The 27829-nt window shown below is 41.9% G+C and overlaps 1 protein-coding gene across 2 annotated transcripts in view; it reads left to right on the top strand.

Moving 5' to 3' along the window:
- LOC101676444 (inhibitor of carbonic anhydrase) overlaps nt 1-16938 on the top strand; it is a 44482-nt gene extending 27544 nt beyond the window's left edge. The window contains exons 12-17 of one of the 2 annotated variants that reach the window (XM_045088895.1): nt 4056-4211; nt 7268-7409; nt 12281-12345; nt 13094-13278; nt 14973-15159; nt 16413-16938. In XM_045088895.1, the coding sequence (XP_044944830.1) occupies nt 4056-4211; nt 7268-7409; nt 12281-12345; nt 13094-13278; nt 14973-15159; nt 16413-16447 (770 nt within the window). In that variant the 3' untranslated portion in view covers nt 16448-16938. The remainder of the gene's footprint in view (nt 1-4055; nt 4212-7267; nt 7410-12280; nt 12346-13093; nt 13279-14972; nt 15160-16412) is intronic. The other variant, XM_045088894.1, reaches the window with a different exon arrangement.
- The last annotated feature ends 10891 nt before the right edge of the window (nt 16939-27829 follow it).

Here is a 27829-nt window from a genome sequence, read left to right as displayed (position 1 = left end):
TGCCCTTCCTGACACACCATCCTACTCCTTGCTACATGCTGCCTGCCCTTCTCTGCCCCAGGAGGCAGGAGCCCATTCCTGGCATTCTGGGCCAAGTGGAGGCTTCAGGATAGGAGGAGAGTCCCCGCTGCTCTAATGAAGAAGAGGGGGAAAATGAGCTCGACCTTTTAGCTTTCAGCCAGCTGACTGTAATAGCGGAGGTGTCCACCTTGTCTTTAGAATAGAGGAGGTGACGGGTACTCCTGTCTGTGTGTCTACATAGGCAGGGAGGGTCTGGATCTGTCCCTGAAGTACGTAATCTTGGAAAAACAGAGCAGTATTTCTCAATCCAGTGTAGTGCCTGGACTGGCTGCATCAGCATCACCTGAGAACTTGTGAGAAATACAAATTCTTGGGCTACACACACACACACACACACACACACACACACACACACACACACCCCAGATGGCAATAATTAATGCCATTTGTGCAGAATTAGTTACACCTCCGGAAAGTCATTGTAATAGTATTTGGCTCCCAGACGGTGTAATAGAGCACAGTCTGGTAAGCCAGGGCTAGCTGTGGCTTCAGGAGAATCTGCTTCACTGAGAGAGGGGCTCTGGTACTGCTTGTGCCACTAGCAGCATGGTTGGAAACCCATCAACGTAACCTCCCCGTCATATCCTAATCTACAATGTGCCCATATAAGCACATCTGATCCCCCTGAAAATCCCCCTGGATGGGTATCATTGTCACCATTTTACTGAGGAGAAGCTGAGGATCCTAGACACTAAGTGACTTGTCCTAGGAAGTAACTGGCAAGGCAGGTCTTCCACCTGCCACATTCACTTCCAATTTTTCCAGGTTTGACTATGTAGAAACCCAAACCATGATGGCAAGAAAGGAAGTGTAGTAGGGAGAGGGGTTTGGAGTGGTGGTGGAGGACCACATTATCATCTAGTTCTGTAGATTTAGGATTCTAGTTTTCTTATAAATTCAGATATGCTATTTAAGCCTCCATCAAAATGCATAATTCAGTTACAGAGTATTAAGATAAGAATATACCAAATACCCATGGTGTTCCATTAGAATCAAGAACATGAGAAGAAATCTCACTCCTACCAAAGACACTTGGTATTACTTTGGAAGTGAATGCAGTATGACTGAAAAGATTAGAAACATATATTTTTTTAAATTTTTTATTTTTTATAAACATATATTTTTATCCCCAGGGGTACAGGTCTGTGAATCACCAGGTTTACACACTTCACAGCACTCACCAAATCACATACCCTCCCCAATGTCCATAATCCCACCCCCTTCTCCCAAACCCCCTCCCCCCGGCAACCCTCAGTTTGTTTTGTGAGATTAAGAGTCACTTATGGTTTGTCTCCCTCCCAATCCCATCTTGTTTCATTTATTCTTCTTCTACCCACTTAAGCCTCCATGTTGCATCACCACTTCCTCATATCAGGGAGATCATATGATAGTTGTCTTTCTCTGCTTGACTTATTTCGCTAAGCATGATACGCTCTAGTTCCATCCATGTTGTTGCAAATGGCAAGATTTCATTTCTTTTGATGGCTGCATAGTATTCCATTGTGTATATATACCACATCTTCTTGATCCATTCATCTGTTGATGGACATCTAGGTTCTTTCCATAGTTTGGCTATTGTGGACATTGCTGCTATAAACATTCGGGTGCATGTGTCCCTTTGGATCACTACATTTGTATCTTTAGGGTAAATACCCAATAGTGCAATTGCTGGGTCATAGGGCAGTTCTATTTTCAACATTTTGAGGAACCTCCATGCTGTTTTCCAGAGTGGCTGCACCAGCTTGCATTCCCACCAACAGTGTAGGAGGGTTCCCCTTTCTCCGCATCCTCGCCAGCATCTGTCATTTCCTGACTTGTTGATTTTAGCCATTCTGACTGGTGTGAGGTGATATCTCATTGTGGTTTTGATTTGTATTTCCCTGATGCCGAGTGATATGGAGCACTTTTTCATGTGTCTGTTGGCCATCTGGATGTCTTCTTTGCAGAAATGTCTGTTCATGTCTTCTGCCCATTTCTTGATTGGATTATTTGTTCTTTGGGTGTTGAGTTTGCTAAGTTCTTTATAGATTCTGGACACTAGTCCTTTATCTGATATGTCGTTTGCAAATATCTTCTCCCATTCTGTCAGTTGTCTTTTGATTTTGTTAACTGTTTCCTTTGCTGTGCAAAAGCTTTTGATCTTGATGAAATCCCAGTAGTTCATTTTTTCCCTTGCTTCCCTTGCCTTTTGCGTTGTTCCTAGGAAGATGTTTGCTGCGGCAGAGGTCGAAGAGGTTGCTGCCCGTGTTCTCCTCAAGGATTTTGATGGATTCCTTTCGTACATTGAGGTCCTTCATCCATTTTGAGTCTATTTTTGTGTGTGGTGTAAGGAAATGGTCCAATTTCATTTTTCTGCATGTGGCTGTCCAATTTTCCCAGCACCATTTATTGAAAAGGCTGTCTTTTTTCCATTGGACATTCTTTCCTGCTTTGTCGAAGATTAGTTGACCATAGATTTGAGGGTCTATTTCTGGGCTCTCTATTCTGTTCCATTGATCTATGTGTCTGTTTTTGTGCCACTACCATGCTGTCTTGATGATGACAGCTTTGTAATAGAGCTTGAAGTCCGGAATTGTGATGCCACCAACGTTGGCTTTCTTTTTCAATATCCCTTTGGCTATTCGAGGTCTTTTCTGGTTCCATATAAATTTTAGAATTATTTGTTCCATTTCTTTGAAAAAGATGGATGGTACTTTGATAGGAATTGCATTAAATGTGTAGATTGCTTTAGGTAGCATAGACATTTTCACAATATTTATTCTTCCAATCCAGGAGCATGGAACATTTTTCCATTTCTTTGTGTCTTCCTCAATTTCTTTCATGAGTACTTTATAGTTTTCTGAGTATAGATTCTGTGTCTCTTTGGTTAGGTTTATTCCTAGGTATCTTATAGTTTTGGATGCAATTGTAAATGGGATTGACTCCTTAATATCTCTTTCTTATGTCTTGCTGTTGGTGTAGAGAAATGCAACTGATTTCTGTGCATTGATTTTATATCCTGACACTTTACTGAATTCCTGTATAAGTTCTAGCAGTTTTGGAGTGGAGTCTTTTGGGTTTTCCACATATAGTATCATATCATCTGCGAAGAGTGATAATTTGACTTCTTCTTTGCCGATTTGGATGCCTTTAATTTCCTTTTGTTGTCTGATTGCTGAGGCTAGGACCTCTAGTACGATGTTGAATAGCAGTGGTGATAATGGACATCCCTGCCGTGTTCCTGACCTTAGCGGAAAAGCTTTCAGTTTTTCTCCATTGAGAATGATATTTGCGGTGGGTTTTTCATAGATGGCTTTGATGATATTGAGGTATGTGCCCTCTATCCCTACACTTTGAAGAGTTTTGATCAGGAAGGGATGTTGTACTTTGTCAAATGCTTTTTCAGCATCTATTGAGAGTATCAAAATCTAGAAAATCAGAGACTTTAAAAAAGGAGTTATTAAAGCTCTTTCTTTTGGACTTCAACAGAAATATTTCAACAGGTACACATATGTATGTACAAGATTTACATAGATAACTTGTAATATGGCAAAGTGGGTCACAACGGAAGTGCCCACCAGTAGGGGGATTACAAAATATGGCACTTCCATACGGTGGAACGTACCTTAGATTCAACCAGTAAACAGAATGAGACAGCGGCATCCACTTTTGCTGAATCAGTTTATCATTGAGGGAGAATAAAGCATCTTTCAGTAAAGAATGTAAGCAGGAGTCCACTGAAAAATATGTGTAAATATTTCTGGATGCACATATGTAGACACGTCCGGAGAGCAGTAGTGTCAGACTGTTTGGCCCCATACCTACTAATGATAATTATTGGGAGAGTCTTCTGCTAGAGCAAGGAGAGGGGTTCAAGCTACTACTCCCCCTCCCCTGGGAGAGTGGCAGGCAGAGACTAACTGTAGCACCTCTAGAAGATATTTTCACAAGATTCTGGAGCTACTGAAATTGCATTTTGATATCTCTGTTACAAGGTCATTACGCCGTGGCAGTGGTTAAGAAATCAGATCCCTACTTCACTTGGGACTCTCTGCAAGGCAAGAGGTCCTGCCACCCCGCAGTTGGTACTTCCGCAGGCTGGATCATCCCCATGGGTTTAATATACAACAAAACCGGGTCCTGTAAATTTGGTAAGTGTGTTCTGGGAGGCAGTGCGGCAGCCCCTTCCATGGGCCTGTACCTGCATTGTACAGGAGTCCAGTTCAATGGCAAGGAATGTCAAGGGATGGCATGAATGGGTAGGGGGGGGTCAAGTGCTGGGCAGACATTACAGGTGAGCTTTGCCTCTCCTTGAGCAGGTGCTCCCTCTTCTCCTCACCTCCTTACTTCTGAGGGGAAAGGCTTGGTCCAGTGGGAAGATATCAGGGAAATGCCCTACTCTTTATGTGTTACAATGGGCTCAGGGAACAAGCCTGGGTTGCATAGCAAGAGTGGTCTGTGTGTGTGTATGTGTGTGTGTGTGTGTGTGTGTTGTTTTCCCATATAAACCAGATTGGTTGTTTTGTAAAAACCTAAAACCATATACCAGCAAGTCCTTGAGTGTTTTTCACTTGCATCCTTATCTCCTTCAGATTCTCGTATTTGTCATTTTAGCAGTATTCTTGCCAGTACCTAAAAGTCTCCCGGTACCCTGCTTTGCCCAGCCATCTGACAAACCCCATCTCTGCACAAGCACCATTACCTGCTCTCTTCACTCTCTGCACCTTAGCAGCTAAACATGGATGGAGAAGTCATGGGGTAGAACAGTTCATTCCAGCTACTGGCCTCAGCAGGCCTCTCGCAGTCACATCCAAACTGTGTCGCTGCTCCACACCCCCACACTTCCCAATAATTACCCTAATGTCCTCATTGTCCACACATTTCCAGCCCACACCCATCTACCACCCTTTCTCAGCACATGACTCATCTCAGCTGTAATAGACATCAGAAACGGTCAAAGTTTCCCCCTCACCATCCCACTGCCAAAGCTGTGGGCTCCTCATTGGCTGTATCTGCTCAGCCTCCCTCCACCTGTACTCTGGGTGTAGGTACCTCCCCTTCTCTCCTCCCTAGAGCCTCATGCCCTTGGATACTAGTTCTCTGTCGGGTATAGCCAACAATTTCTTTCAACATTAAACGTCCCCAGTGTTTTCCATCTTTTAAAGTCTTCCTTCTCCCAGCAGTCTCCCTGGGTTTCTGATTTGTTTCTCCTCCTTGCTGCCAGACTTCTTAGCAGCATGGTCTGAGCCACTCATCTCCCACTCACTCCTCCACTCCCTGTCCTCTGGCTTCTCTGCATCATTCCATAGGAAGGATTCTGGTCAAGGCTGCTGGTGACCTCCATGTTGCTCAGTTGGAAGGTCTTGCTCCAGTCCATTCCTCTATGACTTCTCTTTCTTCAGATCACCTTAAAACACTATCTTCTGACTTCTGTGAAAATGCTGGCTTGATTTTTCTCCTACCCCTACAAAGTCCCCTTTCCCAACCTGGGTAATAAATGTTTCAATTGTTTAAAGCAGCTTTCTTCCCCCACTCTAAACCCAATCCTTAGGCAATCACATCCATGCCTACAGCCTCATTTGCCATCTAAACAAATAATATGGGCATCTGGGTGGTTCCATTGGTTAAAGGACTGTCTTCAGCTCAAGTCATGATCCTGGAGTCCCAAGATCGAATACTGGATCAGGGTCCCTGCTCAGCAGGGAGTCTGCTTCTCCCTGTGACCCTCCCCTGTCTTGTGCTTTCTCTCTCTCTCAAATAAATAAATAGAATCTTTAAAAAAACCCTAATCCTGTTAAACATTAAAATCTAGGCACATAGCCAGCTCTAGATAAATGTTTGCTGTTATCACTATTATTAATATTAAATCTATATGTTGATAACTGTTGTGTCTTTATCCCTAGCACAGATCTCTCTTTGACCTCCACACCTGTGTATATTGAACTGGCTATTTGACATTATCTAGTTATTATCAAAAAAAGTCATTCTCAAAAGACATTAAGCTCAAACAGAATGTATCAGCTCTGCTACGTCTGCTCCAGAGCTGTCTAGCTCAGTGGAGGACCCTACGGTCCATCCACTTACCCCAGCAGGAAACCAAGTGGTCATCCTCCATGTACCCATCCATCACCAGTGATGTCCCCCTCCACTGTCTCCCTCCCCTTGTGCTACTCTAGTCCAAGCTGCTCTCACTTCCCCTGGACTATTACAGTAACCTGCTGCCTGCACCCCACATCTGCCCTGGATTCCATTCATCCCACTGGCAGACCAGTCCTTGCGAAGCACACATCTGGCTATATCTGGCCCACCACTCCTGTCCCAGCATTGCTGTAGCCCTTCAGAAGCTCCTCATTTCTCTAAGGAAAAAGAACAAAATTTACACAAAGGTGTAAAAGTGGGTCTGGACCTTGCCTCCTCTCCACTCACTCTTGCACTGGGTGGTCTAGCCCAATGGCCTCTTACTAACCTTTCTGTGATCCTTGCCCCCACCCCCACCCCTGCCCTGGGTCTTCACAGATGCTGCTCCCTGTCTGGGAAACGCTTGTCCTTTCACCCTTTACTTGAGTAATTGCTATTCATTCTTCCTCTCTCAACTTGAAGTCTCTCCCCTATTCCCAGGTCTGTACAAGATTCCTTTATGTGAAGCTGTATAGAACATATTCTTTCCCATTGCAAGCTGGGGTTGGGGGTACAAATTCACTAGTGTGGCTACTTGAGTTATGACTATTGTTCATGGGCTTGGGTTCCAGGAGCATGGGACCTATATGATGTCCTCACCATAGTGCCCTGGGGCCCGATATGGGGCTTGGCATCTGGGCCTCTTGGCTCCTTCCTGGATTTGGAGTCAAGATGATTATCCTATAAGGGAGGGCAAGGGCGGCAGAGGTCAGGAAAAATGTGGGAGAGGTTCGACTGGGTGGGCTTTCAGTTTTGTTCTCTGTTAGGATTACATCTGTGTGTGTACTTCTAAACCTCTGCCCTGTGCCACTTCTGTTCCACAGACCCTTGTCCCAACTTCAGCCAGTCCCCGTTTACTTTGCTCTAGTTGCAACTTTTTTAAAAATTCTGTAATGTTCTTATTTGTAATAATATGGTACCAAATCCCTAAATGTGTCTCTACATCATTCAAGGAATTCTAGGGACAAAATCGGAGGCTTTCTTGCTAACATAGGTGAGAAGAGCTGACCTACTGTGTTTTCCTGCACAGATGAATTCTTCAGTCAAAGCTGTGCCCCTGGGTCTGACCCGGATTCCAAGCTCTGTGCTCTGTGCAGTGGTGGCAGCAGCCCAGGCCACACCTGTGCTCCCAACCACCATGAGAGATACTATGGCTTCAGCGGGGCATTCAGGCAAGTAGTATCTGTGCACCACCTTTCTCTTGGGCACCAACCCAGTGAACCTCTTGTCCTTTCATCTTTTCCATCACTCCAGGATCAGGCTGCTGCATTTAGGAAGAACCAGAATTAGAAAATAGAACCCCAAATTCCCACTGGCCCCAAGGAGTCAAGCCCAGCTCCTTTCTGGAGTGCTTTTCTGCAGATCCAGCTGACTTAGGGTCCCTGAGGAGAAGCAAGAATGAGGGGTGCAGGTTCACAACCCTGGGTCCACATTTTTTTCTTTGCGATTGTGGACAGGTCATAGAATCTTTCAGAGCTCCAGTTTAAAATCAGAGGATGGGCACTTGACCTGTGCTTCTTACACCTGGCTGATGAGTACATTTAAAAAATAGATATTCCTGAGCACCTTCAGCCCTTCAGGAAACTTTATTGAGCAACTATTAATGTGGCAGGCACTGGTCTAGGTAGAGGGGTCATAGCAGCAAGACACAAGTAGCTCCCTTGCCCCCCGCATCTCAAGAGGGTAGGACAATGAACATAAACAAGGCCACTCATTTCCTGACTGTGCTAACTGCTACAAAGAAACCAAGGTGGGGTGGTGTGCTAGTGACTTGGGTAGGGGACAGTTTTGGAAATGGTGGTCAGGGAAGGCCTCGAAAAGCAGGATTGTGTGAGCTGAGAATTAAATATTGGGAGGGAATCAGGCCTGAGAAAAGCTAAAGGAAGGGTATCAAGGAAGAAGGAACAGCCAGGACAGAAGCATGAAGCAGGGCAAATCATGCTGTGTCTGAGGCCAGAACAGAAGGCCCTGAAGGGGAGTCATGGCGTGGGGGTGAGGGCATGGGTGTGCACAGGTTGGAGCTGAGGCACTGGATATGTCTTAGTGCCCTATCGGCCTGACCAAGGAGGTAGAGTTAATTTTAAGTATGCTGAGCAGCGCAGGACCCTTTGAGGCAGGAGGCATGCTGTGTGAATCGGGGTTGCGTGGCAATTGGAGAGCACGTGAGCATCTAGGATGGACCCCTTTATTTGTCACACTGCCGGACGACTTTGTCCTGCCATTTCCAAAGTTGTGTCTCTTTCATAAGCCATACATAATGGCATATTTCAGATTCCACAACATCAATGTACACTGAACATGAAACCTAGGCTCAAGTAGGGTTGGTTTTTGTTTTTTGTTTTTTACATGGCATTAGGGTTGATGGTCTTACTGGTGCTAATATGATAATATCAGAGAGAACTTAGAATTGTCAGAGCTTTGTCTTGAAACAAAACCCACCCTCTTCCTCAAATGAAGTTCAACACCCACAGAACAATCTTAGCTTCAGATGGCTAGTTCTCCCCCACAACCTCCTACCTGCATTTCTACTCCTGTGGGTTTCCTGGCTCCAACAGCTCTTCATTCCTACTGACTTGTGCCCCACCCACCCTGCCAACTCTTCCCTAGTCTCTCCCTGCTTCATATTCTTATCCCCTCCACACCCAGCATACATTCCACAGCCAACCACAATAATCATTCCTCTGTGTCTAGCCTCAAGTGCCTGTCCCTCTGCTGGCTAAAGCACCAGGCCTTGCTTAGGTCTGACATTCCACCACTAGGGGTCTGCACTGCTGGGGTGCCCGGCCTCCCATTACAGTAAGGAGAACCCACCTCAAATGTGCATGTGTGCCTAGTGCCTTCACCACCAACCTTTCTAGAAGATGAGTCCATCCTCTGTCCTCTCCTCAGTTCCCCAACACATCTGCCTCCATCTGTCATGCCTTTGTTTCCTACTTCACCAGAGAAAATTGAAGCAATCCAAGGAAACGCCACAGCGTCCCACTGCCACATCTAACCCACTGCCCTCCCTCCTTTTCACCGGCTACCTGGCTGTCTTCTAGCTCAGCCCTATCCCATGGCTGCACCAGCCTCTCCTCCAGCCTGGCCAGGGGCTTTGCTCGGCACTTCTCCCCTCTTGCTGCTGCACCATCACAGGATTTTCTCTACTAGGTCAATTGGTCATTTCTACCAGCATCCACACATGATGCTGTTTTTTTCACCTTAAACATCAGTAAGTAAGTAAAATCTCTCTTGAACTCACTTCCCTCTCCAGCAACTTCCCATTTCTCTCCTTCTCTATATCCCCCTTTCTTGTTTTATTTTTTAGCACTTTTCACTCTCTAGAATACTATATATTTTATGTACTTGTTTAATGTCTTTTTTCCTTTAATAAGATAAATAAAATCTCCTTTGTTGAAAGAGCTTCCTCTTTAGAAGGCAAGAGACTTGAGCCTTGGGAGTGAGCCAAGATACTTTAAGGCGAAAGTTGCCAAACAAAATTTAGGACATCCAGTTAAATTAGAATTTCAGATAAACAATGAATGAATGCTTAGCATAAGGGAACCCACTCCTCCTCCCCCCTTCTTCCTCCTTCTCTCCCCACTTCCTCCTCCTCCTCCTTTTCTTCTTTTTCTCCTTCTCCTCCTCCTCCTCCCTCTCTTTTCTTCTTCTTCCTTTTTCTCTAAAGAGAGATGCCGCATCTTCTTTCCCCGGAGGATGGTTTTCTGTTTCTCAGCCTACAGGGAAGGAAATGTCTATGACTAGCATTATTACAGCTTCTCGGTTATAAAGAAGCAGTCAAACACAGACCCTAATGTATTCATCCCAATTCCCAGGAAATGGGATTGTCAGCCCATTGAAAGCTTCATGTTCACACAACTCATGCAGTGAACTTCCACTGTAAAGTTGTAGCTGCCTCCACTGTGACCAGATAGATTGGGGGGGATGGAGGAAAGGAGTCAGTTCTCAAAGTATTAATGTTTGGTAAACCAAACAAGAGTCAAGAATTTTTAAATTAAATTATACAAGGGGAATTTTGTTTTCCTAGATATAAAAATCACATTATAATACTGCATAATACTTTAATACTATGATCAGTACAGACAGGTTTGTGTGCAAGAATGACAAATCAATGGAGATTAGACTTCAAAGACTTATACATGGACACATTATATTTGGTGTATAACGAAGATAATATTTCAAACTGGGGGAAAGATGAACTTGAGAGAGCAAATAAAATGAGTGTGGCAAAGTGGCTCCTGGATCTGGTAGGAGCAGCTTCAATAGTGAGTCAATCCCAAAAGCTGACTGGCAGGCTGAAAAGCTCACCCTCAGTGAGGGTGGTGTGAAGGGGTGCTGATTGCAAGGGCAAAGATTCCTTTTAGGTGTTTGGATGAGTGTGGGAGGGAAGCCATGGCGGAGGGCCATGTGGGATCAAACAGGGATTATTGATTTTCAAAAAGGAAAAGAGGTATATGAATGCTGATAAAGAGAGCCCAGTGATCAGGGAAAGACCGCAATTACATAAGAGAAAGAGGATCACTATCGGAAGGTGCCTGAGAGTGTGGGCGGGGTTGGGATGCAGGGCACCTGGAGGGACACTTTTGCCGAGAGAGACCTTCACTCCTTCTTTGTGTCTGGAGGGCAGGAGAAGCGCACTGGAGACTTGGGCTGGCAGATTTGGCAGAGGGAGGCTGGAAGGAAGCCCATGTGAGGATATCTGTGTTTTCTCCGGGAAGCAGGAACACATGTCAGAGTGAGTGTTGAGGAGAGGGTATGTGGTGAGACAGAGGCATGCGGGAATTTGGAAAACATTTTAGTAATTGCTCTATGGAGTGGAGAGGTGGCTATCTGAAAGAGTGGTTCTCACCACTAGAGCACAGAGTCTCTTAGGGGGCTTGTTAAAACACAGCTTGCTGGGCCCCACACCCAGAAATAGGTCTCGGGTGGGGCCCAAGAGTGTGCATGTCTCACGGGTTCACAGCTGGTTCCCATGCTGCTGATCCCAGCCCACACGTTGAGAACCACAGATCTAGAGTAGAGAGAGGAAAGCAGGAATGCCCAGGAGAAGTTAATGATCAGGAGAGTCTCTGGTCTGCCTCCCTACTAGAGTACAGACACACCTGAGGCAGACTGTCATATGTATTCAGGACTGGGATTATATGAAGGACAGGAAGAAGAAAGAAATAGGGCAAAGGGAGTTTAGGAAGAAAATTGAATGGGAGTAATTGACCGTAGCTAAGTATAGAGGGACCTGAAGTTAGGAGAGAGAGAAAACTGGAGAGGTGCTCCTGATAATTGATCACTAATGTCAGTTGCCAACTGATTGGATGTCCTAGAACTGATTGCTAATGCGTTCGACATTTCTCATAAAGAATGGACCTTAGTGGTGCCTAAGTGGGTTAAAGCCTCTGCCTTCGGCTCCGGTCATGATCCCAGGGTCCTGGGATCGAGCCCTGCATCAGTCTCTCTGCTCGGCAGTTAGCCTGCTTCCTGCTCTCTCTCTGCCTCCCTCTCTGCCTACTTATGATCTCTGTCTGTCAAATAAATAAAATCTTTTAAAAAAAAATCCTACAAAAACAGCAAACTGTGTATACTTAAAAAAAAAAAAAAAGAATGGACCTTAAATACAGAGAAAAATTTTTCTGCAATTAATTGTGAACACATACCTAGTGATGTACATTCACTAGTGATCATTAAGACTGACTAGACATTGATTTTAATCTCTGGTGTGAGTTTTGATCCAACCAGAAAGTCAACCTTGAATATCCCTGTTCATAGGAGAACACAAACCTCTTCTCTGGAGAAACCAATCAGTATTTAAAACAAGGAACAAAACAGTGGTTATCTACAATAGGAACAAAATAAACAGGTTTCTCTTTTTGATTACATTTCCCCTCTAATTCTCAGGGACAGCCCAGGTGTTACAGTTGTGTGTATGGATGTGGCCAGTGTTTGTTGTGGTTCTAGTGGAGGGTGAATGAGCCTCTAGGTGATTCTCTCTGGGCATCTCTCCCTCCCACTCCTATTGATGCTCCTCACTGACCTGACCCTTGCTGTGCAGGTGTCTGGTTGAAAAGGGAGACGTGGCCTTTGTGAAGGAGAGCACAGTCTTCCAGAACACTGATGGTATGTGCCTATGCTGTCATTTCCTCCCTTGGAAAAAATCTGAGTCTCTCCTGGAAAGTCACTCCCAGTCAGACAACTGGGGAAGTTTATTAAAGAATGGCTGACTCTCTTCATTTATAGGCATTCCTTATATATTCTGGATACTTTTTGTCTGCTATATGTATTGACAATATCTTGTTTCTCTCTGAAAGGTTTACCTTTGCATTTTCTTAATGGTGTCTGATGAACAGACATTTTAATGTTTAATGTAGTTCAACTTATCAATCTTTCTGGCTGTTGCCAGGCCTGTTAAAGAAATGTTTGCCTTTGGGACGCCTGGGTGGCTCAGTTGGTTAAGCAGCTGCCTTCGGCTCAGGTCATGATCCCAGGGTCCTGGGATCGAGTCCCACATCGGGCTCCTTGCTCGGCAGAGAGCCTGCTTCTCCCTCTGACTCTGCCTGCCTCTCTGTCTGCCTGTGCTCGCTCGCTCTCCCTCTGTCTCTGACAAATAAATAAAATCTTAAAAAAAAAAAAAAAGAAAGAAAAGAAATGTTTGCCTTTAACAGGACTGAAAATGCACTAACTGGAAAGGCTATGAATTTATAACCATGAATTTTTCTCTTTCTTCTGTTTTATTTTTAAAGTTTTTTATTTCATTTTTCTGTGTCTCTGTGATTCTCTCAGACATTGGTAGTTGGTCACATCCCCCCAAGGAGGGCACTGTGACTAGAGCTGTCAGCTGTGGCTGACCGGCCTTCCTTCTCCCCAGGAAAGAACCCTGAAGCCTGGGCTAAAGACCTGAAACAGGAAGACTTTGAGCTGCTGTGCCTCGATGGTACCAGGAAGCCTGTGACTGAAGCTCGAAGGTGCCACCTGGCCATAGTCCCAAATCATGCTGTGGTCTCAAGGAAAGATAAGGCAGATTTTGTCCGCAGGATACTCTTCAATCAACAGGTTTGGGCACACAGAAGGTCCTTCCACATATCCCCCAAACAGAATGCTCAGATCTCCTCCAGAGCTGACAGGCACACCCAGCCCAGTCTCATATTCTTTCTCCCTGGGCAGTGGAACAGATTCTCAGAGCTCTGCCTCTGAAATCAGAAATCTAGCTGGTGGCTCTGTTCACTTTGTGCTCTGGGGCTGTCTAGGATATCAAAGTGGACTGAAAGAGCCTTGGACACATGAATATCTGAAGGGTCTTCCTGAGACTAAGTTTCCTCTCAGAACAGACTCCTGGTACTTCTTGGACTTGTTCAGTCCCTCCATGAGAGTTGTCTCTTGCGTCTTCTGTCATAGAAATAAGGGAGATGGCTTAGTGCCCTTCACACAGGGGTGAGGAAAGGAGGCTACTCTACCTGACTTAGTGTAGGTCCCAAGGCATTACTGAACCTGGGCAGGCTGAGCATTGTTTTAGGCTTCCTGAAAGTTCAAGAGCCAACATTCCGACAACTCATGACTTCTACAGGCAGCCAACAGGGGTTATGAAGTAGCAGGATGCCCAATTCAAATGATCTTAAGAAAACCCAAAGCCTCATCTGCCTTTCAGCTTCGTATACCCCATTCCTGGAAGAACCCTGTATGATTAATCCATGTGTTAGCATATGCTGCCAACACGTCCCAGTTAGAGGACTACAACTCAGGGAGAACTGGCAAAACAAAAGGCTCCTCATTAGGGACACTTGAAGGCATGTGTCTCCCAAAACACAACTTGCCCCTTGGCTGTCCGGGGCTGAACAAAGAAAAAGAGAGGAGGGGAAGAAAAGATGGAAACGGTCAGGTGCCTAGGACAGATCTAGAGTATAGAAGAGGCCAGGCAGCAAGGGCTTTGGGCAGTGGAAGACAGGTAGCACGACCCAGGAAGTTGAAAATATCCAGCATGATAGGCAGAATTGTGATACTGTGACCACAAAACTCAAAGCTGCTGCTTCTTCTTTTTTAATTACATTTTTAAAAATTTTCTTTTCAGCGTAACAGTATTCATTGTTTTTGCACCACACCCAGTGCTTCGTGCAATACGTGCCCTCCCCAATACCCACCACCTGGTTCCCCCAACCTCCCACCCCCCCCCGCTGCCCCTTCAAAACCCTCCGGTTGTTTTTCAGGGTCCATAGTCTCTCCTGGTTCATCTCCCCTTCCAATTTCCCTCAGCTCCCTTCTCCTTTCAGTCTCCCCATGTCCTCCATGCTATTTGTTATGCTCCACAAATAAGTGAAACCATATGATAATTGACTCTCTCTGCTTGACTTATTTCACTCAGCATAATCTCTTCCAGTCCCGTCCATGTTGCTACAAAAGTTGTGTATTCATCTTTTCTGATGGAGGCATAATACTCCATAGTGTATATGGAAGCTTCTTTTATTAAGCAGTTACTTTACATACATTATCTCCATTTACAAATGAGTAAACCGAGGTTCACTGAGCTCAGTAAAGAAGTTTCTTAAAGTCAGGTGACAAGGAAAAGCTAGGGCCACGGTTTGAACCCAGAGACCATGCTTTTTGCCATTCATGTTGCCTCTGAGACTGTTACTGTGTCCCAGGTCTCCCAGGGGCTGGAGCTGAGCAGTGCAGCAGACTTAGATCTTCTGAGGTAGAATACACAACCTTGTGCTCCTTGGTGCTCCTGCTCACTCTCTATCTGTCTGATGCAGGAACTCTTTGGAAGAGATGGGTTTGAATACAGGATGTTCCAGATGTTTCAGTCGTCAACTAAGGACCTGCTCTTCAGCGATGACACGGCATGTTTAGCTAACCTTCAGGACAAAGCATCCTATCGAAAATACTTAGGACCAGAGTATCTTAGGAATATTGCTAACATGGGACAATGCTTACACTCTGGTGAGTAGAATAGAACACCAAGGAACAATACCATGGCGGGGGGGCAGGTGAATATGTTTAAGGACCATTGTGTGCCAAGCCCTGAGCCAGTACTGATAGGAGAACAAAGATGGAGAAGGCTTGCTCCTGGCCCTGCAGGAGGATGTGAGCCTACACTGTCAATTAGACAACAGTACAAGGGAATACCTGAAAAAAGACCAAATCGTTAAAAGGAGACAGAGAGCGCAATTGAGATCGTTTGGAAACTGAACTTGTTTACTTGTGCATTTCCATTTTTTTCCTAACAAAATGAAAAGGTACACATGTGTGAGCCCTTCATTGTAGGGAGAGTGTTGGGAAATGACCCCTATGTATCACTCATAGAGAATAAATTTTGAAAGATTTTTTTAAAGGATTTTATTTATTTATTTCACAGACAGAGTTCACAAGTAGGCAGAGAGGCAGGCAGAAAGAGACGGGGAGGCAGGCTCCCTGCCGAGCAGAGAGCCCGATGTGGGGCTTGATCCCAGGACCCTGGGATCATGACCTGAGCTGAAGGCAGGGGCTTTAACCCACTGAGCCACCGAGGTGCCCCCAATTTTGAAAGATTTTAAGTACAATGTATAAATAATATTAATGGAAACTGTAACTATAGTTAGCACTATAGCGTTCCCTTTCTAGTTATACACACACACACACACACACACACACACACATATATATTTTCAAATGGCATAATGTGTGAATGTATAGTTGCCTAAAAAAGGATTAAATTGGAGAAATAAAATTAGAGCTGGGATAATCAAATTTCTGGGAGCGTGCCTGAATTTTTGTTGAATTACATCGTATGTTGAAGATGATGAAAGTAAAAGGAACAGAAAATATATTTAAGGATAGCACTGACTTCAGTTAGGAGAAACAGAGACAGAGAGAGAGTGAGAGAGAGAGAGATAGAATTTTAAAAAATCGGGCACCTGGGTGGCTCAGTCAGTTAAGTGGCTGGCTTCAGCTCAGGTCATGATCCCAGGGTCCTGGGATGAAGCCCACCATCGGGCTCCCCGATCAGCGGGAGCCTGCTTCTCCCTCTGCCTGCTGCTCTGCCTGCTGCTCTGCCTACTTGTGATCTCTCTCTCTCTCTCCCTCTGTCAAATAAATAAATAAAGTCTTTAAAAAAAATCATTACCTAGCATTTACTTTTAGAAAACAGGAATAGAAACGTGTTTAGTAAACACAGAATGTACCTGTAAGTCTGTCTTTTATGTTTTGCTTCACAGAACTTCAGGACGCCTGTACATTCCATGTACATTAAAAACCGATCAAAGTGGGCAACCACAGAAATGCTCAGTGCCTGCAAATACAGTGGGGACACATCTCACTTGTCTGCATGTGGGCCTCTGTTAACTTCAGTCGTTTTATATAATTATGTGCTGTAACTGATACAAAATTAAAGTAAACAGAAATTACAATGAATAAAAGTTATTGTGTCTGCTTAGAAAACTTATGTCCTCATTATATGTCCTCATTAGAAAACTCATTATATGTCCTCAGATTTTTTGAGGGGAGAAAACTGATCTTTATGCTTGAGTTATGCTTCTAAATTAAATATCTATTAAATTATACCTTTTTTTAAAAATGTACCAAACAAGCTCGTCTTCCCTCCCTATTCTTTAATTTACTCAAGAGTTGAGTCACCTATATAGAATTGAAGCAATAAATCTGTCTGAAGTGAGTCTGAGTGGTGATTATAAGTATGCAAAAAAATGCACTAGTATGTATAGTATCGAGGACTTACACAATAAAAACAAGGGATAAGGAATGAGTTTGTTTATTTTAAAAATATATTTGAACATTTAAAATTCATAATGTCAAGGGGAATAAAAATCCTGACCCAGATTACTTGGAAGACATTAAAATTACTACAAAAATCTAACCCTACTACCTACTGGACTCAATTAAGGGTTTCTTATCAGAGACTTTGCCATATCTTGTATTACCATACTTGCAGCTTGTGGTAGTGCCTCAATAAATATTGACTGGGGCCCTAAGTTACATATTGTTAAATGGTAGTTTCATGAGTGTAGATTTCTGCTTATGTCTGTGAAAAAGTAACCAGTACAAGTCTTGCCCCCCTACCATAAGTAACTAAAAAACTGACAAAGTATATGAAACAACTGTTTTTAAACATTGGACAATAGCAGCACAGGACTCTGGTCCTTGAGATAAGGGAAAGAAAAGAGGTAAGCAGAATGATGACCCTACTTTTTGCCTGGAGGAAATTTCCAGATCATGGCACAGGGAGGAGGAACCCAAGAAAGCCTGTCACATTAGTTGAGGAAACAAATAAAAGCTTGGAGAGAAGCAAGATGACTGGAGTTTGTATACAGAAGACATCTCTAGAAGAGTCCCCTTGAATGTTTGGTGAAATACCAATCTGCGTGAGTGTAGAATGAAATTGAAATCTGTAAGACTAGACAAAGAATAACTGTGAGAGACCTGCAAGCTGAACAATTCCACAGAGCTAGGAATCATTTGTGCTCATACTATAGCCAGAGTGAAGAAATCTAATTGAACACCTAAAGATTTGACTGAAGGTCAGACCTTAGATGTGAGGATAAATAAAGTAGCTGTAGACTAAGGGCTGCTCTATACCTGCCCTGAGAGTGAACTAGATTTGGTAGAATGAGCTGATCTGTAAGTAACTTAAATGCCTTCTAAAATAAGTCTCAATGCATTAAAGGAAGCCAACAAAATCTAAATATTCAGAAATGTAGCTTATGTAATATCCAGCATCAAATGCAAAAATTACCAGATATGCAAAGAAGTGTAAAATGTGACTCAGAGTCAGAAGAAAAATCAACCAATAAAAGCACACCTAGAGGGGCTCCTGGGTGGCTCAATTGGTTAAGTGCCAGACTCGTGATTCTGGCTCAGGTCATGAACTCAGGGTTGTGAGATGGAGCCCTATGTTGCCTTCCTGCTCAGCATAGAGACCGCTTAAGATTCCACTTGAGAGGGGCGCCTGGGTGGCTCAGTGGGTTAAGCCGCTGCCTTCGGCTCAGGTCATGATCTCAGGGTCCTGGGATCGAGTCCCACATTGGGCTCTCTGCTCAGCAGGGAGCCTGCTTCCTCCTCTCCTCTCTCTGCCTGCCTCTCTGCCTACTTGTGATTTCTCTCTGTCAAATAAATAAATAAATAATCTTTAAAAAAAAAGATTCCACTTGAGATTTCCTCTGCCCCTTCCCGCACCCCCCAAATAAATAAACAAAACCTTTTTTTAAAAAACCTACATACCTAAAAATCAAAGAGATGATGGTATTTGGACAATGGACTTGATTTTAAAATTTTTTAAAGTTTTTATTTAAATTCTTGTTAGTTAATATACAATGTAATATTGGTTTCAGGAGTAGGATTCAGTAATTCATTACTTACATATAATACCCAGTACTTGTCATAAGTGCCCCCCTTAATACTCTTCACTCATCTAGGCCATCCCCAACCCACCTCCCTCCATGGTTTCTTCTCTATGGTTCTCTTATGGTTTGTTTCCCTGTCTTTTCCCCCCCCTTCCCATGTGTTCATCTGTTTTGTTTCTTAAATTCCACATATGACTGAAATCATACGGTATTTTTCTCCAATGTACTTATTTCACTTAGGTAATGCACTCTACATCCATCCATGTTGTTGCAAATGGCAAGACTTCATTCTTTTTGGTGGCTGAATAATATTCCACTATAAACACACACACACACACACACACACACACACACACACAACATCTTCTTTATGCATTCATCAGTTGATGGACATTTTGCCTCTTTCCATATTTTGGTTATTGTTGATAACGCTATATACATTGGAGTGAGTGTACCCCTTTAAGTCTGTATTTTTGTATCTTTTGGATAAATATCTAGTAGTGCAATTGCTGGACCATAGGGTATTTCTGTTTTTAACTTTTTGAGGGAACTTCTTACTGTTTTACAAAGTGGTTGTACAATTTGCTTTCCCATCAACAGTGCAAGAGGGTTCCCCTTTCTTCACAACCTTGCCCATATCTGTTTCTTGTGTTATTATTTTAGCCATCTGACAGGTGTGAGATGGTGTCTTATGGTTTTGATTTGTATTTCCTGATGAAGAGTGATGTTGAGCATCTTTTCATGTGTCTGTTAGCCATCTGGACGTTTTCTTTGGAAAGATATCATTTCATATCTTCTGTCCATTTCTTAACTGGATCATTCCTTTTGGGGGGTATTGAGTTTGAGAAGGTCTTGGATACTAGTCCTTTATCAGATACAGGCAATGAACTTTAAAATAATTGTGATAAACATTCCCAAGGATTTAAATGAAAATAAAAATTTAACAAAGAAAAAAGAAAAAAGAAGACCCAGTGAAAATCTAGAGTTGTAAAATTTGTGTTTTTCAAGGAATTTGTCTATTTCATCTAAATTGTCTATTTTTGCCATAAACTTGTCCAAAATATTTCCTTACTATCTTTTAATATTTATAGGTTGTGTGATGATACCTATTCTTCCACTTTCCATAGCAGTAATTCATGTTTTCTCTATTCATTTTTCTTGATCAGTTTAGTTACAGTTTTTATCAACAGTTATCAAACTTTCAAAGAACAATTTTTTAATATTCACTATTTGCCCATTTTCTATGTCATTTTTAAAAAGGTTTTATTTATTTATTTGATAGACAGATCACAAGTAGGCAGAGAGGCAGGCAGAGAGAGAGAGTGGGAAGCAGGCTCCCTACTGAGCAGAGAACCTGATGCAGGGCTCAATCCCAGGACCCTGAGATCATGACCCGAGCTGAAGGCAGAGTCTTAACCCACTGAGCCACCCAGGTGCCCTCGTGTTTTGTTTTGTTTTTTAAGGACTTTATTTGAGAGAAAGCATGCTAGAGAGAGAGAGAAAGACCATGAACAGGGTGTAAGGACAGGCAGAGGGAGAAGCAGACTTCCAGCTGAGCAGGGAGCCTGATGTGGGATGCAATCCCAGCATCTTGGGATCATGACCCGAGCCGAAGGCAGATGCTTCACTGACTGAGTCACCCAGGTGCCCTCATTTTCTGTTTTTGCCCTTATTTCCTTTCTTTTACTTACTTTTCTTTTAATTTGCTTTTTTCCTTAGATTCTTAAGGTACAAGTTTAGATCAGTTATTTAGAACAGTCTCCTTTTCTAATATGGACATTTAAAATTATAAATTTCCTTCTAAGTACTACCTGGGCTGCATCCATCAAGTTTTCGTATTTTATATTTTCTTTAGCATTCAGGTAACAGTTTTTTTCTAATTTTCCAAAGGTTTCTTGGATCAGTTGATTATTTAAAAGTTATTTTTAATTTCCAAATGCTTGATGATTTTCCAGGTATCCTTTTGTTACTGGTTTCTAATTTAATATCTTTGTCAGAGAATATATTCTATATGACTTCAATCCTCTTAAATTATTGTTTGTTTTTTTTTTTTAATGGCTACAGATGGTTTATCTTGGTGGTTGTTCTATGCACACTTGGAAAAAAATATGTAACTTTTATTTTGGGGGTGTAGTTCTATAATGTGTAGATTGTAATATGTAGTATAGCTCTATAAATAGCAATTAGGTCAAATTGGCTAATGTTATTGTTCAAACCCTCCATCTTGACTCATTTTCTGTCTACTTTTTTGCATTAATTGCTGATAGAAGAGCTTTGAAATCCCCAACTTTAAATATGGATTTGCTCATTTCTCCTTCCAGCTCAGTCAGATTTTGCTTTATATTTTTTGTTCTGTTAGGTACACACACATTTAGGGTGTTAGGCTTTCTTTCTTCTTCTTCTTCTTCTTATTTTTTAAAGATTTTATTTATTTATTTGATGAGAAAGAGAGAGAGAACAAGCAGAGGGGTCAGCAGGCAGAGGGAGAGGGAGAAGCAGGCTCCCTCAAGAGCAAGGAGTCCAGTGTTGGGGGCTCTATCCCAGGACCCTAGGACCATGACCTGAGCCAAAGGCAGAAGCCCAACCAACTGAGCCACACAGGTGTCCCCAGGATGTTAAGATTTCTTAATGAGTTGACTGCTTCATCATTATGAAATGTCCCTGTTGTCCCTGGTAATACTTCTTAAGTCTACGTCATTTGATATTAATATGATCACTCCATCTTTCTTATGCTTTGTGTGTGCTTATATTTGTTTTCCATTCTTTTACTTTAATCCATCTGTTTATATTAAGGAGGGTTTCTTATAAAGAGCACATGGTCGGGTCTTTCTTTTTTCATTCAGTGTGACAATCTCTACCCTTTTAAAGGATGTGTTTGGTTCATTTATATATAATGTAATTATTAATATTTGTTTTCTGTTTCCTCTGTTCTTTGGTTCTTGCTTCCTCTTTTCTGCCTTTTATTGGCTTGAGTGTTTTTTAGTATTATATTTTACCTTCTCTATTTGCTTTTTAGCTATTTTTAATGTCTTCTCCTAACTTTACAATATTTATCTTTATCTGAAAACTAGTGTCAGGTAAGGACACAAAGTTAACATACAGAAATCTGTTGCATTTCTGCACAATTAAAAATGAAGCAGAAGAAATAGAAACTAAGAAAACAATAATATTTAGAATTGTACCCCAAATAATAAGATACCTAGGAATAAACTTAACTAAGGAGGTGAAAGACCTGTACCCTGAAAACTACAAAAGAACTTGAAGATGACGCAAACAAATGGGAAGATAGTCCATGCTCCTGGATTGGAAGAACAAATATTGTTAAAATGTCCATACTACCCAAAACTATCCATAGATTAATGCAATCAAAATATCAATGACATTTTTCACAGAACTAGAACAAATAATACTAAAATTTGTATGGAACCACAAAAGACCCTGAATAGCCAAAGCAATCTTGAGAAAGAAGAACAAAGCTGGAGGTATCACAATTCCAGACTTGAAGTTACATTACAAAGCTGTAATAATCAAAACAGTATGACACTGGCACAAAAATAGATACATAGACCAATAAATCAGAATAGAGAGCCCCTCCAAACCCAGACTTAATGGTTAATCTATCCATGAAGAAAGAGGCAAGAACATACAATATGGAAAAGACAGCCTCTTTTTTTTTTTTTTTTTAGATTTTATTTATTTATTTGACAGAGAGAGAGATCACAAGTAGGCAGAGAGGCAGGCAGAGAGAGAGAGAGGGAAGCAGGCTCCCCGCTGATCAGAGAGCCCAATGCGGGACTCGATCCCAGGACCCCGAGACCATGACCTGAGCCGAAGGCAGCAGCTTAACCCACTGAGCCACCCAGGTGCCCCAAGACAGCCTCTTCAATAAGAAAATGGACAGCTACAAGCAAAAAAAAATAAAACTGGACCATTTTCTTACACCATACACACAAATAAGCTCAAAATAGATTAAAGACTTAAATATGAAACCTGAAATCATAAAACTTTCAGAAAAAAACATAGGCAGTAATTTCTTTGACATTGACTGTAGAAACATTTTTTCTAGATATGTCTCCTCGGGCAAGGGAAACAAAAGCAAAAATTAAACTATCGGGGCTACACAAAATAAAAGGGTTTTGCATGGCAAAGGAAACCATCTTTAAAACAAAATAATCCAACACCAAAAAACCCCCCAAATAATCCAATTAAAAATTGGCATAAAATATGAATAGAAATTTTTCCAAAAAACATACAATTGACCAACAGACACATGAAAAGATGCTCAACATCACTAATCATCAAGGAAATGCAAATCAAAACCACAGTGAGGCATTACTTTACACCTGTCAGAATGACTAAAATTAAAAAGACAAAAAAATGACACATTTTGGCGAGGCTGTGGGAAAAAAGGACCCCCTCATGTACTGTTAATGGGAATGCAAATTGTTGCGGTCACTGTGGAAAACAGTATGGAGGTTCCTCAAAAGATTAAAAACAAAATTACCATATGATCTGGTAATTCTACTATTGGGTATTTACCAAAAGAAAATAAAAATTTTAATTTGAAAGAATAGAGGCAACCCTATGTTTATTGCAATAGCCAAGATACGGAAGCAACCCAAGTGTTAATTGACAGATGAATGGAAGAGAAAGTATGGTGTGTGTCCATGTGTATAATGGACTGTTACTCAGCTCTAAAAAGGAATGAGATGTTGCGATTTGCAGCAACATTGACTGACCTAGAGAGTATAATGTTAAGTACAATAAGTCAATCAGAGAAGACAAACACCTTATGACTTAACTCATATGCGGATTTTAGAAACAAACAATGAACAAATGAACAAACAAAGAAGAAAAAAGAGACAAAAAAACAGACTCTTAAGTACAGAAAACAAACTGATGGTTGCCAGAGAGGATGTGGGTGGGGGAAGGGGTGAAACAGATGAAGGGGATTAAGAATACTCTTATCCTGATGAGCACTGACTTGCGTACAGAACTGTTGAGTCATTCTATTATACATCCAAAACTAATATAACACTGTATGTTAGTAATATTTCAATAAAAAATAAATTTAAAATAATGTTATATCACTTTGTGAATAACGTAAGATCCTGTAATATTATAGCTCTACTTTTGTCAGTGATTTCTGGATAAACTTTTAAGAAGCAGGTCTTTAAGGTAAAAAAAAAAAAAAGGTCCTGATTTGTATCATTTACCAAATTCATGAAGTAAACAGTTTTATATAGATGATTTCAAGCTACCAAAGTGATGTCAGTGAATTCAGAGTTTAGAAGAGATACATATAATCAGCTTTTGGAAGCCAGCTCAAGCTGATTGCACAACCCCCACTAATTTCCCTCTTTTATTCATGTGTTCTTACAATCATATATTTTACCTCTGCATACATTAGAAACTCGACAATAATTTTTATTATTTTTATATCAAGTATCAATTATCTTTTAATGAAATTTTTAAATGATAAAAAGAAATCTGTAATATCTACCCACATATTCATTATTTCCAGTTCTCTTCATACCTTTGTATAGATCACAGATTTTAACTATTTTGTAGGCAGATCTTTCTGGCCAAATTCATTGGTCTGTAGACATGTTATTTTTCCTTGTACTAATTTTGTATGGTACTTGACCATGGTACTTTCTGTTCAACTTTAGGTGAAATTTGCTTCTCTGGACTTTTAGAATAAGTGTGTTTTTAGGCAAGGGTTTCTTACTTCACAGATATCCCTTATCTGTCATTTTGTGCATTATTTTAAAATGCAATAGCTTGCTTTCTCTGGTTTCTTGGTTTTATTCCCTTCTCTACTTTGGTCTAGACCTTGTTTGTTCCTTTATCCTCGTTATGCCTTTTCTGTGCAATTTTGATTCCACTTATAGATCCAGATTGCTCCGGATCCTTTGGTCCCTCTTAGGAAAGGTATTTTCACATCTACTCCTAGGTCATCTCCCTGCAGGCTGCCCCCAGAAGCCCGCTGCATGCTTATCTTTTATGTTGGTGCTTCCAGGAAGACTCCTGGAGTTTCACCAGCTACAAAGTCCTCAGGCTCTTTTGCCCAAAGCCTCAGAGACTATTGGCTCTGTGTAGCTTGAATTTCTGCTGCCAATTTTTCCCATCAGAAGAGCCAAATCTAGGGGCACCTGGGTGGCTCAGTGGGTTAAGCCTCTGCCTTCGGCTCAGGTCATGATCCCAGGGTCCTGGGATCGAGCCCCACATCGGGCTTTCTGCTCTGCAGGTAGCCTGCTTCCTCCTCTCTCTCTGCCTACTTGTGATCTCTGTCAGATAAATAAAGAAAAAATCTTTAAAAAAAAAAAAAGAAGAAGAAGAGCCAAATCTATGGGTAATCTTCAGTGGCATAAGGCAGGAGCCCAGAGATCCTGGTCCAGCAGAGACCTTTCACTGGCATTGGGGAAGAGTTGTCATGTACCCTACATCTACTTTCTCTGAATTTTAAGAACTTGGAAAGAAGACCAGAGCATATAATTAATGTTTCATGTTTCAACATATTGAGGATACCACTGGACCCATTTCAGATGTAATAAAATCCTAGGACTCTAACCTTAGTAACACACACACACACACACATACACACACACTACTTGACCTACAATTTTTGTGTATTTATAGCTCCAGTGCAGTGATTTTTCTGTGACCTCATATCACTTTCCTCTGGAGTGAAGGAGTGAGGATAGAGGCTACTTAACCTGTTTTTAGGCAGATGATACCTTAGGGAGCTAATTAGTTTTACTAAATCGTACACATAGACAAGTTGTACATATTTACAAATAAGGCCTATCTGTGGGAATATTTAGAAAAATTAAAACGTTGAAATCATTCAATTGTAGAATCTAACAGTTGACACCAATTCTCTACAGATCTGTGTAAGCCAGAGGTTTACTTTGGAACAGCTGGGAAACCAGGTGAACTTTGCTCTTATCTTCCCACAAAGAGCAGGGACATCAAACAGTGGCATTTGCAGTGGGGCAGCAGAGGGACCAGTGATCTGTTTGTTTTGCCCCACAACTACTAGACTATGCTCAGCTCAACCAGCCACTTTTCATGGGCCCACCTGAAGATCTCAGGACTGGGCTTCTCCTGGTGAAAAAACAATGGGAAATGAAATACTAAATAACCTTGGAAGAAAATATGAATGAGTTACAGGATGATGGGGGATACCACAGGATGTTGAGTGCAAAATAGGTTCTAGCTTTACCTGCCCTGCTGGCCACCCTACCAGTTATGTCCTCTGGCTGGGCCTTAGTTTTTCTCTCTGTAAAATGAAGTCATTGTATTCAATGGTCTTGCAGGGTTTTGCCAAAGGGACCATCAGCAATAGACAAAGCCATTAAAAAATTATCTGGGGTCACTTCATTAAGTCACTGATCATGTTGTTAGTATTTAGTCCATACTAGCTGTTTTGTAATTATGATAGTCATTGCTATCTACTGGGCCAACACTTTAATAGCACAGTGAGTAGACTTCAAAATGGCCCTAGAAGATGGGTATTCATATTCTTTTAAAAATTTTTTAAACTTACTTATTTGTCAGAGAGAGAGAAAGAGAGAGAGCGAACAAGCATGGGGGGCTGCAGGCAGAGAAGCTGGCTCCCCACTGAGCAAGAGGCCCAATGAGGGACTCCATCCTAAGACCCCAGGATCATGACCTGAGCCAAAGGCAGACACTTAACTGACTGAGCCATTCAGGCATCCCTCATATTCTTACTACTAATGAGAAAACAAAGTGTAAGAAAAGATAAGTAACTTCTCCAACATCATGTAAGTTCTAAGTTCTAAGTTTAAACCCAGGAATCTCTGACTCCAATTTCATACCCATTTTATTCCATGGACTGCACATGAAAATACTCAGTACCTGCCCTCAAAAATGGACAGGTAAATAAAAGGAGCGCACAGCATCCTTTTGTCTGTACACCAGTTTTATGGATAAAATAAAGCTGCCAGGCTCTGCCTGGTATATTGTCTATGATACATTGTTTAGGATCTAGAGGTCCACAAGCACCTAGGATTCCCTGATATGATGTGACCTGAGGGGCTGGGATCACAGTGTTGTGTACATAGGACTTAGAAGGAGAATAATGTTCTGGGTACTGTACTAGGTGATTTACTTTAATTGTGAATTCAGTTCTCATAAGAAGTCTATGAAGTAGGTATAATAATTCCCACTTTCTAGATGGGAAACTGAGGCACTGAGCGTTATGTAACTTGCCTAATTCACTGAATAACTAAAAGTCTTATTCTACAGAAGTGAATGTATAAAGTAGATCACCAAACCACACTAGTTTTAGTGGTGTTCCAAGTCAGGGAGCACCAGGGGCCATGTTCTTTTCTTGTTTTAATCTTTGCAGTTGTGATCATTTCTCATGCTTACTTCTATCACTATCTAATGCTACTTTTATCACCACTACATTATTGCTTTGCACTGGGTAGATGATTTCCAAATACAAATCTGGAAATAAACTCCACTTCTAGGAACAGATTCCTATACCTGAGATCCTTCCCTTATTTAAAATCCAGAATCCTTGACATTCTAGTGTCCTGGCCCACTTTATACCATGTTTTCAAAATTTTGCACCCTTTCTTCATACTCCCTAGTATCCCACTTTGTGGCCAGGAAGAAACCAATTGTCAGAAGAGCTTCTGGAGTGGGGACTGAAGGAGCTTCTCTAATCTGTTACCTGTTTCACAATTTTGCCTGAAACCAGCCCTGCCATGGAGCTCTAATCTATGCCCCTGGCCCTGACCTCTAACCCTGTTTCCATCTTTGCCAAGCCTCTCCAGGTGTCCTTCAAATGGCATGCTAGAGAAGACCAGCTTTCCCTGAATGCCTACCTTTGACCAGTGACTTTTGTTCCTTTACACATGAAAGTTTCCAGAGTCTACTCAGCTCCAGGGTCAGTGGCCTCTGCACCTGTTGACCTAGAGGTCAGGTACAGCTGGTTTAGGTTGAACATTATACTGACAAGGAAAAAGTTTTCTTGGGAAGTTCTTTTGCTTGAAGAATGGATATTTCTAGATTTTTAAATGAGGACAGTCTGCAGTCTTTCCCAGTATATTACAGAAGAAGGAGTGAATTCAAAAAAGAAGCCCAGAGCTTTGTAAAATTGAATGATGCTGACCACCTCTGCTCAGTTACTCCTTAGTCTATAAAACATCCTAATATCTGCCCTTCACAGTGTACCCTGTGAGCATGGAGACAGATAAAAAGGCTCCCCTTTTGCACTTCCTTTTCCCTACCTTTCTCTCTTT

The sequence above is a fragment of the Mustela putorius genome, unplaced genomic scaffold, assembly GCF_011764305.1.
Source record: "Mustela putorius furo isolate JIRA1106 unplaced genomic scaffold, ASM1176430v1.1 tig00003834_pilon_pilon_pilon, whole genome shotgun sequence".
NCBI lineage: Eukaryota > Metazoa > Chordata > Mammalia > Carnivora > Mustelidae > Mustela > Mustela putorius.
Note: the sequence above shows the minus strand (reverse complement) of the source record. Positions and strands in the feature narration are given on the sequence as shown.